At 38.1% G+C, this 13,046-nt stretch overlaps 1 protein-coding gene across 1 annotated transcript; it reads right to left on the bottom strand.

Moving 5' to 3' along the window:
- Nucleotides 1-2,483: 2,483 nt before the first annotated feature.
- Nucleotides 2,484-10,564, bottom strand: wnt9b (wingless-type MMTV integration site family, member 9B). Its single transcript, XM_060892488.1, has 4 exons — nucleotides 10,450-10,564; nucleotides 9,258-9,511; nucleotides 5,922-6,187; nucleotides 2,484-4,262 (listed from the first exon to the last, which is right to left on the bottom strand). Exons 1-4 carry the CDS (start codon nucleotides 10,530-10,532, stop codon nucleotides 3,792-3,794), a joined length of 1,074 nt encoding a protein of 357 aa, XP_060748471.1. The 5' UTR covers nucleotides 10,533-10,564; the 3' UTR covers nucleotides 2,484-3,791.
- Between the last annotated feature and the right edge of the window lie 2,482 nt (nucleotides 10,565-13,046).

Below are 13,046 nucleotides of genomic sequence, written 5' to 3'. Positions count from 1 at the left end.
TTCATTAAGACGTTATGGAGAATGTTAGCAGCTTAGTTTACATATATATACACTGTATAATCCTTAAAACTTTGTCTGGCTGAAATCTGGAGCAAAGAGAAATGCCAAAGAGAGGTCAAGAACCATTTAGAGGTCAGGTCATCTTCTCTTTACTTAAATATTCAATAAAGCACAGCTCCCTTTCATCCTCCTATAACCCAGACTGGGATGTCTAATCGGCCAAAATTAGACTGAAGATTTGGGTAATGCATTATTGTGTGTGTGTGTGTGAGTGTGTGTGTGTGTGTGTTTTTCTGTATAAAGGTCTGTACAAAGCCATAATTAATGCCTGTCTTGAATTTCACATGGAGAAGTACATTATCTGTTCTGTTTTCCTGTCAGAGGACTGTACTACTTTTTGGCAATAACATTGAATGAAATTGCCAAGCCTTTGTTCACGTGTCACTGAGCATTTGCTCTTTCCTGCAATTTAGAAAACCGAAGCATGTTGATCATAAGCGTACGTGTCCTCCCAGTGTTTGGTGTGTCTCTAATAAACAAACCTCTTCGGCGCACGTTATTTCTTAACATATCGCTTTTAGTTATATATAATGATAGGAATTGGTAATTGGTGACCTGTAACAGGTTCTTTAATGGTTATTTGTCAGGGTGTTTGGTGCCATGAAGATCCTCTAACACCCATGGAACATTTCCATTGCACTAAAGGTTCTCTGCAGTGGAAAAAGGTGCTTTAGACTATAAAAATGTTCTTTACGGCACTAAGAAAAAAGGGTTTCTATGGTTCTTTAAAGAACCATAAAGTGAAAGGTTCTTCAGGGAACCTGAAAATGTATCTTCAATGGCATTTCTGTGCCAAACCCTTATTTGTTCTTCCCGGAACCTTTATTTTAAAGAGTGTGAATCAACCCAGAGTTTTTGGACCGATTCGTAAGTTCATCTTTAAGCTCAGATGTTGCTTTATAACATTAAAAGAATTAAACCCAAGTTTATATCTTTAGACAGATTGCAGATAATAATTATGATAATTTTTTAATACCTTTGTTGTTACATCTAATAATCTGCATCTGTATCTGTTTATTGCTAAAAATCCGTGGTCCTAAACCTGAAGATGTTTTCTTTTCTTTTTTGTGCATGGGACTATTTTTTGATGACTTTTATTTCTTTTTAACTCATCTTTTTATTTTTTATCATGTGTAAGATTCTGGATTACTCAGGTAATAGTCTTCATAACATGCACAGTTCACCAGTTTTACCGTTGTTCTTCGTGTAATATACTGTATGCAAATGACTTTCATGATTATTTTGTAAAAAAATGTATATGAAAAGTGTAAAAGCTGAAGTTTTACTGACGAACACTGATGATAGCGATCCAGGAATGATCTGGATGACGTCACCTTCAGTGGGCTCCAAAACCATGAGCTCTCATTTAACTAAAACCGCTCACGTGGGGAGCTTCACACAGGTGTTCGACCACAGAGACAGAGCCATATATATATATATATATATATATATATATATATATATATATATATATATATATATATTTTATATAAATATAAAATAAACCAGTCTATACACAAGGTAACATCATACTTTTTAAAGTATTTATTATCATTTTTAAATACAGAAGAATTTTTTTTTAAATGTCTATATACTAGTCCAAAGGTTTTGCATATTAGGATAATAATAATAATAATAATAATAATAATAATAATAATAATAATAATAATAATAATAATAATAATAAAACTCTTGTTTTAAATATCTACTCAGATCTGAATATACGTTCTTCTTTTTAAATATACAATTTCCCCAAAAAGCATGTGAGGTAGAAAAAAAGGCCCCCGGGAGAAAATGTGCCTTATGCAAAGTAAAATATTATACTGATGAAACCAGATGAATGTAAACCTACAGCTACTCAACGCATGATTATATAAACACTGTATGCATTTTACATTTCAGCATACACACACACACACACACACACACACACACACACACACACACACACACACACAAGGATAGGACATCGATTGGATTGGTCTTTCCTCTGCTTCCGCAATGGTTTGGAGCAATTTGCATCTACTCCCTCAATGGATGTATCTGTCTAACTCCATTTAAACATGAGCTCACTTAAAGATACGCTCAAAACGCCCATACTGCATCTTTCAAGTCTAATATTTACAGAAAATATGGTTAGGATGAAACAGATGGCTGATTTTTCTTATTCTTTTGGGATCGGTTCGGCATTCAGTGTGGATAATACATGAAGAAAATAAATAAAAAATAATTAAAAACATGTCTGCAATTGATTTCGTTTTATATACATATATAACTAAATCAATTGCAGACATGTTTTTTATTATTTTTTTTAATTTTCTTCATGTATTATCTATATATATATATATATATATATATATATATATATATATATATATATATATATATATATATATATATATATATATGGATGATGTGGCCAATTTTACTAAAGTTCTCTTCTCTGTGCACTCTCACCTGCACTCACACACACACACACTCATAACACACACACATATATGCATCCACATATTGCACAAATAAGCACAAATTCTCTCACAGATTCCAGCTTTCCGTTTGATAATATTTAACCGCACACGACTGACTATGATCGACAGTATGCTCACGCTAAGACTGTGTGACTTACAGCTTGCCCTTGTGTGACCTTCGGACCAATTGAAACGCAGAGCTTCGAGAGATTAAGAGCTGTGATTTCCTCTGATTGGTAATAGAGAAAATAATAAGGGTGGGGTGGGGGGGGTGAAATGAGCCTTTTCAAAGACTTCGCAGACATGAAAGAGCCTTAGATGACGCAGAAGTAGGCTTTATGTAGGGAACATGATGGGGGTGATCTTTGTTCTCGGAATGCGGTCCTGATTTGTCCTTGATGGCAAAGTGCAGTTTAAAGACACTACAATAAGAGAGCAGATGTTTCACAAATCTTACGCAGCTGTTGGAAATCTTGACCACACACTGTTAACATACTGGAGCTTTTTGGGGTTCTTCTTATAAGATTTCTTAACACTTAAGAACAAAAACAATGTTCAATATATGTTCGGTTTTGCCAAATGATGACACGATTATAATGACAGTCTAATATAATATGTTGCATAATTCTGTCAGCTTTCTAGCTTCCGGTGTTTCTGGTGACTTTACTTTGCACTCGTGTTGTGCTAGATCAAAATGCATTTTAATTAACATTTAGATATATTTTCTGTTTACCAAACACAACGCCATAATCACATGACAAATTTAAGTGCTTCATAAAATCAGAATAATGTGTTAGCCTTTGGTTATGTTTTTTTTTTTTTTTTGCTGTGTTTGTTTTACGCAGGCAGGAAGACAGACAGGCAGACAGATAGACTAACGTACAGATAGACAGGTAAATGACTGTATGGATCATTCTTCTCATAAAGTCTGACATATCTTCCAGTTCTGCTCCAGCTGAGTCATACAAATTGATGGAGCTCTCAGAAATGTAAATTTGGAATTCAGTGCATTTAAAAAGAATCAGTCATGTTAAGATTTCAATCAGTGACTTTTTTCTTGCTTGAAGCAACCTTAGGGGGTGAAAATGGTGGAATTCCCACAATGTTCCTTTCTCTTCCATGACAGCAGGAGCACAACTCCTATTTCGGACAGCTATGCCTCAGGGGGTCTTGTCCATCTTTGCCCTCACATGTCTGAGAGGAATATTGAGCCTCTGGAGACATTTGGAGCACATTTTCTCTTCCCCCACTTTTATGTTTATCTTAATGCTTCTTGCATGTGTAGACCTCCTCTTCACGGACACAGGTCTGGCACTCGACGTGGCAGCACCACCGTACCTGGCAGTTGCAGGACAGTGTGACGAGACGCAGCGCTGTGTTATAGCCACGTCCACAGCAAAGGCTGCTGCAGCTCGTGTCCTTGGCGCACGAGCGGCCAGCCGTGCCGGGCGAGTACCGAGACGGGCGACAGAAGCTAGGCGAGTCTTCCAGGAACACCAGCTCAGAGGGGTGAGGCCGGGGAGTCGTGTCACCCCGTCGTGCCGGCCCGGCCAGCTCGGTGTCGCCGGTAGCCGCATTGGTGACACTGAGGACGCGCACGGCCGTGTCATATCGATACTTCAGCAGCTGGCCTGTCACGTAAAACGGTGAGAGCTGCTTCCAGCATGTGCGCACTGCACAGGAGCCGGAGACGCCGTGACACTTGCAGGTCGTTACCAGCCCATTCTTTACAGCCTGTAAGAAACACAGAACATAAATTAGCATTTGAGTGATATGAGGAAATACAGAAAAAGCCTGACAGCCAGATGAGACTGATTCATTAGCAAAGATCTTATCTTGGCCTCTTATGTTGACAGAGTTATTTTCCTGCAGGGTATATTTCGGTTTGTGTAAGTATCTTATGAGTCTGTGTGTGTATTCTGGGATCTTGTGGGCCTGCTAAGCCCTGAGCATTTCATGTGGTAGAGATGATGGATGCAGGAGCACCTCATCTCTTTACCTCCTCCTTCCCTTGCTCTCAATCTGGACTGGCTGAAGAGACACTGTAGAACTTCACAATGTCTTTTTTATCCTCAGTTACAATTTGTAAAAATTTATATCCTTTTGTTCTTCAAATAAAATTAAAAAGCTTGGGCGACAAGAGCAACCTCTTTTCACATCGGATGGACTGATAATTCACCAAGATCTAGTCAAGAGTTTCCCAAAGAATGAGACAAAAGGGCAGGAAGAGGTCAAATCTCCAGTGGGTCGGGGGTGAAGGTGAGACCCAGGGGCAATATGTGAAGAGAGACGGGGGGGGACACATTATTCCACCCAGCACAGGTATGAAGTCCCCTGAGGCCCATGTTTTCCCTTCTTTCTCATCTCTCACTAGCTCTCTTAGAGATACAGTGAGATGGACAGATAGAAAGAGAGGGGAGGGGATTAGAGTGGATGGGATGGGAGGGCAGAACAACAAGCATTTAGGCAACCAGTTTGTTTTTGGCTCTGAGTGTTAAGTCAGGGAAATATGAGATACACAAAGGTTATCTTCTCTCATGGTGTCACTCTTTCTCTCTGCAGCCCTGAGGCTGCTTATCTACTGTAAGAATTTATGGACATCTCCAGTGTGGCCACGTAAAACACACATGGCATGCAGGGAAAAAATGGTCATATATTATACATGCTTCTTCCTGGTATAATCATCCACATGGCAACCCTCTAATTTTATGGGGCCCCCAAAGCAAGCCTAGGCCAGAGGAAAGCAACACCTGGCTCCAGACGGCCAAACAGTAACTGCCTATCTATCTGCCTCACCTCAGGCAAAAACCTGTGAGCTGTCAAGAAGGGTCGCATCCCACCAAATCAGGAAAGTGACTTATCTATGAGAGGGAAAGCTGGAGAGACGCTTTATAGAAATTCTATTCTAGTGCAGTTTGCTGGTTTAGTTAGTTAGAAATCAACAAGAAAAAAACCATTTGGTGTGCTGTTTATCAATAAACATAATTCCTTTAACTGTTTATAGTTACATTTAATGTTGGTCCTGATATGGCTTATGTTATAGTAGTGGTGAACTTCAGTTCAGTTCCCTCACCAGCTTCTCCTGAGAACTTTCAGATGTTTAAAAACACGTTTTCTTTTTTTTATCTACTTATAATTAGCCTGGGATTATGCTGATGACAAACCATCTAAGTCCCTGTGAATGAATTATATAATATATATAATGATGATAGAAACTTATCATGTGTATTTGAGCTGGAACTAATGTCTAAATCACCTTCTGACTATCGGATTTTGTAAATTAGGTGTAACAACAACAATTTAGCCACAACAGCGCATTACAACAATGTCAGAAAAAAGAGGTATCTGCCTCAGTGACAAGCGTTTGTATCCAAAAGGAGTCGTGTTACTCACCCGGATGCCAGCGTTTATATTATGTGCGTCGACCTGAGCCCGCAGGTCCTTGCTAACCCGTTTCTGGCCCAGGAACTTCTTGAGGAACCTGGTGCTGTACTTCAGGTTGTCTCCACACACTCCCCACTGCCAGGCTTCACGCTGTTGCAGACCCGGAGTATCGTCACATGTGCAGCGCTCCATACGGCCTGAACTGCACGCTTTAGCCAGAGTGTGTGACAGAGCGGCTGAGGACACCGCCAGGAGGAAGGCCGTCTCCTTGAAAGCTGTTAAGAAAATTATTTTTGTCAATTGAATTCAATTTGTCTGTTCAACTGAACACAGTGTGTTGGTCAGATATTATAAAATCTGGTTTTACATTTTTACAGATCTATCTATCTATCTATCTATCTATCTATCTATCTATCTATCTATCTATCTATCTATCTATCTATCTATCTATCTATCTATCTATGTCTGCCTGTCTATCTATCTATCTATCTATCTATCTATCTATCTATCTATCTATCTGTCTGTCTATCTGTCTGTCTGTCTATCTGTCTATGTTTGCCTGTCTATCTATCTATCTATCTATCTATCTATCTATCTATCTATCTATCTATCTATCTATCTATCTATCTATCTATGTCTGCCTGTCTATCTATCTATCTATCTATCTATCTATCTATCTATCTATCTATCTATCTATCTATCTATCTATCTATCTATCTATCTATCTATGTCTGCCTGTCTATCTATCTATCTATCTATCTATCTATCTATCTATCTATCTATCTATCTATCTATCTATCTATCTATCTATCTATCTGTCTGTCTATCTGTCTGTCTGTCTGTCTATCTGTCTATGTTTGCCTGTCTATCTATCTATCTATCTATCTATCTATCTATCTATCTATCTATCTATCTATCTATGTCTGCCTGTCTATCTATCTATCTATCTATCTATCTATCTATCTATCTATCTATCTATCTGTCTGTCTGTCTGTCTGTCTGTCTGTCTGTCTGTCTGTCTACTCTATCTATCTATCTATCTATCTATCTATCTATCTATCTATCTATCTATCTATCTATCTATCTATCTAGTCAAACAGAAATCTGAATATCTGACCTATGCATCTAGTGGGACTTTTTAACTGACTTATTTGTTGAGCCCAGAGCCGAGCTTATGGCTGTATTTTGATCCAATTAATTGCTATTTTGACTACAATTTTTTTTCTTTCCTCAGATGAAAGTCAGCCACCCTTTTCCTTACGGAACCGGGTGCTCTCGCTGTAGTTAAAAATAGCAAAACAGGCCTCGCAAAAGGCCCCGCCACATTTCCCCTGGAGCCCGTAATTACCATGCAGACCTGCAGATGGATCTCACATTCCCATCCCGGTGACCAACACGCGTCCTCCTTAAAATAGCCAGCTTTTAAAATGTTAACGCTTTAAAGATATTCCCCCTAGAAACATCAGGATTTCGAGGCCGACCCAAGTTCAAGCAGCTGTTAAGTGTGTTAGAGGTCTGCTTCACAAATTGGGCTTTGTACATATTATACGTAGTAAACACAGCACAACAACACTATATACAACAACATTAATACTTTAAATCAGAAAGAGGCCATATTTATGTGTCCCTTACATTCAGACTGTATGACTGAAGGGTGGACTTGGCTAACATTTCTCAAAAAGCAAATCAGTGATGGAAAAATGTACCATAATTGTTAATAACACATTTATGAAACACATCAGTACATGTTATTGTGTTATAAGATACCTTATTATGGTCTGGGGAGATTTTCTGCATTGTTGCTTTGGCCCACACTGCACTCTTTGAAACTCTGCTGTGGTAAAAGTCCAACCACACATCAAAATATCCATTGTTAGAATTCACACCAGTGTTTATACGAGACACAAACGAACGCTTGATGCGAGCAGTGTGTAGGTGTGAATTCAGCACTATAATGGGATCACAGATTTACAGATTTCACACCACTGCTGTATCAAAGCCATCACTGAACACTGAAGGCTTTAAACAGGGGTTGATGTTGCATGATGGTACATGCGCCAAAGCTAACAAGTCCACTAAAGATCAACTCGGCATGCTTTATAGAGCTCAGCATGCCTTTTATGTTTTACAAGTATCACACGACAGCTTGCTAATCCAAAATCAACAGTGCGTCAATAGACTGAAGAGTTTATGTGTCATATCTGACAATAAAATCATCTTCCAGGAACAAAAACTAATTTTAATGGAGATGTACGTATGGCTTCCATTTTCCATATGCAGCTTAAATCCTGCAATCCTTTCAAGTGATCATGAAAGAGTTGGTGATACTGTAATGAGCTGGATGAAATGATGAATTGGGAAAAAAAAACTAACATTCTTGTCAGTCAGGTTGAACGTACAGGAAAATTACAAGTGGGTTTACATGGATTTAAGTCATTCATAATTTTTTTTGGATTGCTACAAAAATAAATGTTCAGCTAATCTGCACCCTCCAGAAACAACAGTACCAAACGGTACCTTGTTGTTATTGCTGTTTATTCTAGGATACATCTTTTGTACCAAATAGTAATGAAGATTAGATCTGGTTTTGGAAAAGATACTGTATGTCTTTTGGACCCGGAAACATTTCCTTACAAAATAAAGACATGTTTTTCTTTTATTGGGATTGATTTTATTATAGTTTATATAAAATCTCTCTGTGAACTTAATAAAAAAATTGGTGCACCTGTACTTTGTTGCTTTACTTTTGAACGCTAATTAAAGGTACAGCTTGTGCACCTTCCCAGGTAATAAATGCAAATACATACAAATAGATGCTACAAATACTACAAAAGACGCACCCTTAATGGCACCACCAAAACAAAACAGTACTACCCTTCTTTGCCTTTTCTTTGTAAATAATTGGAGTTTTTAAAGTAAATAATCACAATATGTCATTTAAAGATCTACATACATCTGGAGATATGGATATAATGTACCTTTAACATGATTTAAGGTATATAACTGAGCAAAAAGTAGAGCTTTCTTTCTAAGAGTATGTGGTAGCTTAGTGGTTAAGGTGTTGGAGTACTAATCAGGTGGTCATGGGTTCGAATCTCATGGCCACAAGGCTGCCAATGCTGGGCACCTGAGCAAGTTGACTCTCAATTGTATTTTTTTTTTTTTAAATAAAAACGTAAGTCACTCTGGATAAGGGTGTCTGCTAAATGCTGTAAATGTAGTATGTGAAGCTTGATGAAAAAATGGAGATTATGGTTATAGGGTTATGATTGGTCAAGAACTCCAGGCTCAGCGCCCTTCATTGTAGTTTAATTTCCAGTATGATCCGCCTCTTAAAAGCCCTACCTCGCTTTAGGAGGCTTCCCCTGCCGTCCATGCTGCAGTTCCAGCGCTCATTGCGAAACTGGTAGCGGCACTCCATCAGGCTGAGGCGCACCGACTCGCGCAGCGTCTCCGCCATCCCCGGTTCTCGGCGGCAGGCGCGCTTCTGGCGGCGCGTCAGCGTCATTTGCTCGCACTGTTTCATGTGCGCTTTTCCACCTGCGGACTCGCCGCTGTACGGGCTCGACAAAAAAGCCAAGGGCTCCTGGCCCGTGAGCCTAGAAAATCAATCACAACCTTCTTTATACACGAATGCAAGACAAACTGTCCTTATAATACATCTATAAATCCAGACAGTTTTCAAGATTCCACTTCGGCACACAGTACAACAGTACATTTGTACAGTCATCAAGACATATAGGCTGCAGTCTGTAAGCTATTTGCATGCTTTACCAACAAGTCTATCACCGAGCGTGCTTTGAATGCAACTTTCATTTGAATACGTGCATTTGAATAGACACTAAGGTTATAGTTACGTGTTCACTGTGTTATACAATGCATCCAGAATATTCTCTATGTAGCTACGGTGCCTAATCTGTTTTATAGTCCAATATCATCAAAGTGTAAAACTCTAATGTCTATAATTTAGAAATAACGACTTCACGTCAACATTTTTGGTTTCAACAGTTTGTGATTCTTACATAAATCTGGCAACAGCCTATTTAGCATAAATTATTTTCCCCCTGCAGTTTTATACGTTTTAAAGTACTGGGAAGGTCATGACAAGGTTTAAAGTAACTCAGGGTGGTGTAATAATAATAATAATAATAATAATAATAATAATAATAATAATAATAATAATAATATGTTCTTTAAACATTTAGATTTTTTTTGATCAGATATTCCAGAGGAATTATAATGAACCAGAAGCAATAATTAAATATGATGTGCGTAATTACGCACAACAGAACCATCATCAGTCGTCGCGACCAGCTCCTAAACATTGCCAAATAGATCCCAACATATAGTTTACTATACAGAACAAATTTGACATACAAATATAACATTATTCTATAAACATTTTTTCGAACCAAAGACAAACACAAGAAACGTTGTACTTTGAAAACTTCCCAAACTTCCCAAACGGAAAAATAAATGAACAGGTATCCTGGGTTTCATTGCACAGAGAATAAAACGTAAAGAAAAAGCTTCTGACCCAAAATAAGCTGCTGCTGCGTGGGAGAGCAGGATGATGCAGAGCGCGGAGAGTCGCAGCAGGCAGGCGGTCCCGGCGCGCATGGCTTCGCCTCGGCGCTGCTCCTCATCGCGCTGCGTTGCCGCGGAGAAAAGGAAAAATCCCCCGGCACTGAACCCGCGACCTCTTAAAGGGGCAGATGTGGACACCCCCCACCCCCCCACCCCAGGCGAAATAGGTGGGAGGAAAAAAGATGCGGTTTAGTTCGCAGGGTTGCCAGATTTGGTACGTGCCGAACTTTTAGGCAACCACAATCCCATAAATGAACACACCAGTCTGTATTTTTCTTTTCATAGTCGGACCACAAGTACTTTTGTAAATAAAAGAGACACATAATTTACTAAAGGTATAAAACACAAAACATGCCTGTGCTTTTCTCTTCACTGATTTGGACCCAAAATGATGCGTATATTGTTTCTGTCTTTTAGATATATCAGTTCAACTGGGGTCGTGGACTATAGTGGTCTAGTTTTGGACGTGACTCAAGGTATACAATTGTCCTGATTTAGTTCAGCTTTATATGTACCATTAGGTCATAGATACGTAAAATAGGTGTATGCGTGAGGGTAGCACCCTAGCAAGAAGGTTCAATTATGTCCCTTCAATTACTTTAAAGGTGTAGTATATCAACAATTATACCAATATACAATTCAAAAGGCCAGACTACAATATGATCAATATTTCTAATTGGTAATGTGCTAATGAAACTGAGTTATTAAAAGATCAATTGATATTGGTGTGGTATTATATCTAGTGTACAGTAAACCTACTGAAGATACTAAAGGTTTTCTTTAAAAATGCAGTGCTTAGAGGGAGTTAAAGCCAATCTGGCAACGCTGATAAAGCAAAGCTTCCTACTGATTGGATCCCTGCCATTTTCAGAAATTGCTGCCCTTCCAAAGGTGAGTTTACCTGATGAGGAATGAAGATATTAGTGTATTCACAAACACCAACATCAGAGAGCTACACGTGATTTGTTTTAAAAAAAAAAAACATTTAATCAATAAGAATAACGAGTCAATTAATGTAATTAGATTTTGCTGCTCATTTTGTACTGATGTTCAGGGTCTGGTTTAGTCAGTGACCCCAGATGGTCCACACTTTTCGTGATGTAATTGCTAAAACATTTATTAGATGGATCCTCCGGGTGATAAGTTAAAGACTTTTTGGGCATCCATAGGCTCTAGGGTTAAGAGCGAAGGGGAAAAAGTGAAAAACAGTTAGGAAACGTTGAATATTTCAAGCTATGCTATTTTAGAACATTGAGAAACATTCTTTACCATGTTCAGACTTGGAGAAGCGAGCAAAAAAATCTAGAAGCAAGTACTATATAGGTTAATGGCATGTTCATACGGTATCTTACAGAGAACTTATCAATCCTGAAGCATCACAACAATGCAAAGTTTTAGCATTTTATCAGGAGAAAATAGTTAGTGGCATGTTTTTATATGAAAAAATACATTAATCTGGCCGAATACAGGCACAATTACTGCTGCAATATGTTGGTTATTTTTGCTGTAATAGAATGTTTTATTTAAGTGTTTTATTCCACTTATATCAAAACAATATGAATTACATATATATCATATATAGATATATATCATCCATCTTGTACTGTATGTTAATACGAGAGTTAATGTTCTGAACCATTTGTAAGACACTGACTGTAAGCTTCTGTTATTACTTATGTTATAGCAGCGACAAACAGACGTTCTCTCACCAGCGCGTCTTTTTTATTTCTTTTAAAGTTTATAAGCCAATAAAAATCACATGATACACAAAAAATGTAAATACGCAAATTCCTCCCTACTGAAGACTTTCTCACAGCAAAAAACTGACTGATACAAAGTAAACGATGAAAAAATATGGATATGTATTTGTTCTTTATTAAATAAATATACTTTACAAGATATTTAAAATGATTAGAATTATAAGTAGCATTCTTGAAGTTTTGATTAGTCATTAGTCTGCTAAACATAGACGGTTCTGCTGGTTGTTTTTTAAGGCAACACATTTCTAAGAGAGACATCTCATGTATTCGAGCACCATGTTTAGAAACCGTGGCTCCATTCTCATTTCCTGTGTATCATTAAGACACAGAACATTTGATGCTGTAACTTCACCCCTGTCATCACCTCACACGATTGGTGGTCTGATCATAACTAGGATCTCGCCTTATCTCAGTTCTGTGTCCCTTTGAGTCTGACCAGCTGGACTGCGCATTTCCAGGATGATGTCACACTCTTTGTTTGTGGCGCTAGCCGGCGTATCTAGAGGTGTGTCAGGTGCCCTTCCTGCTAGTACCATAAAAAAAGAGGATGACTTGCTAACTCCTGGAGTAGAGCTGAGGCATTAAGACTTCATCTTTATTTATATCTCAAACTTACATATAGATAATAATAGAACTGTTAAATGCTTGATTCTGATTGGTCAAAAGGTGCTGATTCCTTTCAAAAACAACAGCTAAATTTATAAAACTTATATTATCAGTGATTTGGTGGGATTATTACTGTCAATATATTTTTGTTAATTCCAGGCAGTGACCTTAGAATAGCATC

The sequence above is a fragment of the Tachysurus vachellii genome, chromosome 18 (genome assembly GCF_030014155.1).
Source record: "Tachysurus vachellii isolate PV-2020 chromosome 18, HZAU_Pvac_v1, whole genome shotgun sequence".
NCBI lineage: Eukaryota > Metazoa > Chordata > Actinopteri > Siluriformes > Bagridae > Tachysurus > Tachysurus vachellii.
Note: the sequence above shows the minus strand (reverse complement) of the source record. Positions and strands in the feature narration are given on the sequence as shown.

Coding starts and splice junctions, on each gene's coding strand:
- wnt9b (XM_060892488.1), bottom strand. CDS start 10,532: ATGCGCGCCGGGACCGCCTGCCTGCTGCGACTCTCCGCGCTCTGCATC. Junction 6,188..9,257: donor GGGAAGCCTCCTAAAGCGAG/GTAGGGCTTTTA, acceptor TTTTCTTAACAG/CTTTCAAGGAGACGGCCTTC. Junction 4,263..5,921: donor ATATAAACGCTGGCATCCGG/GTGAGTAACACG, acceptor TGTTTCTTACAG/GCTGTAAAGAATGGGCTGGT.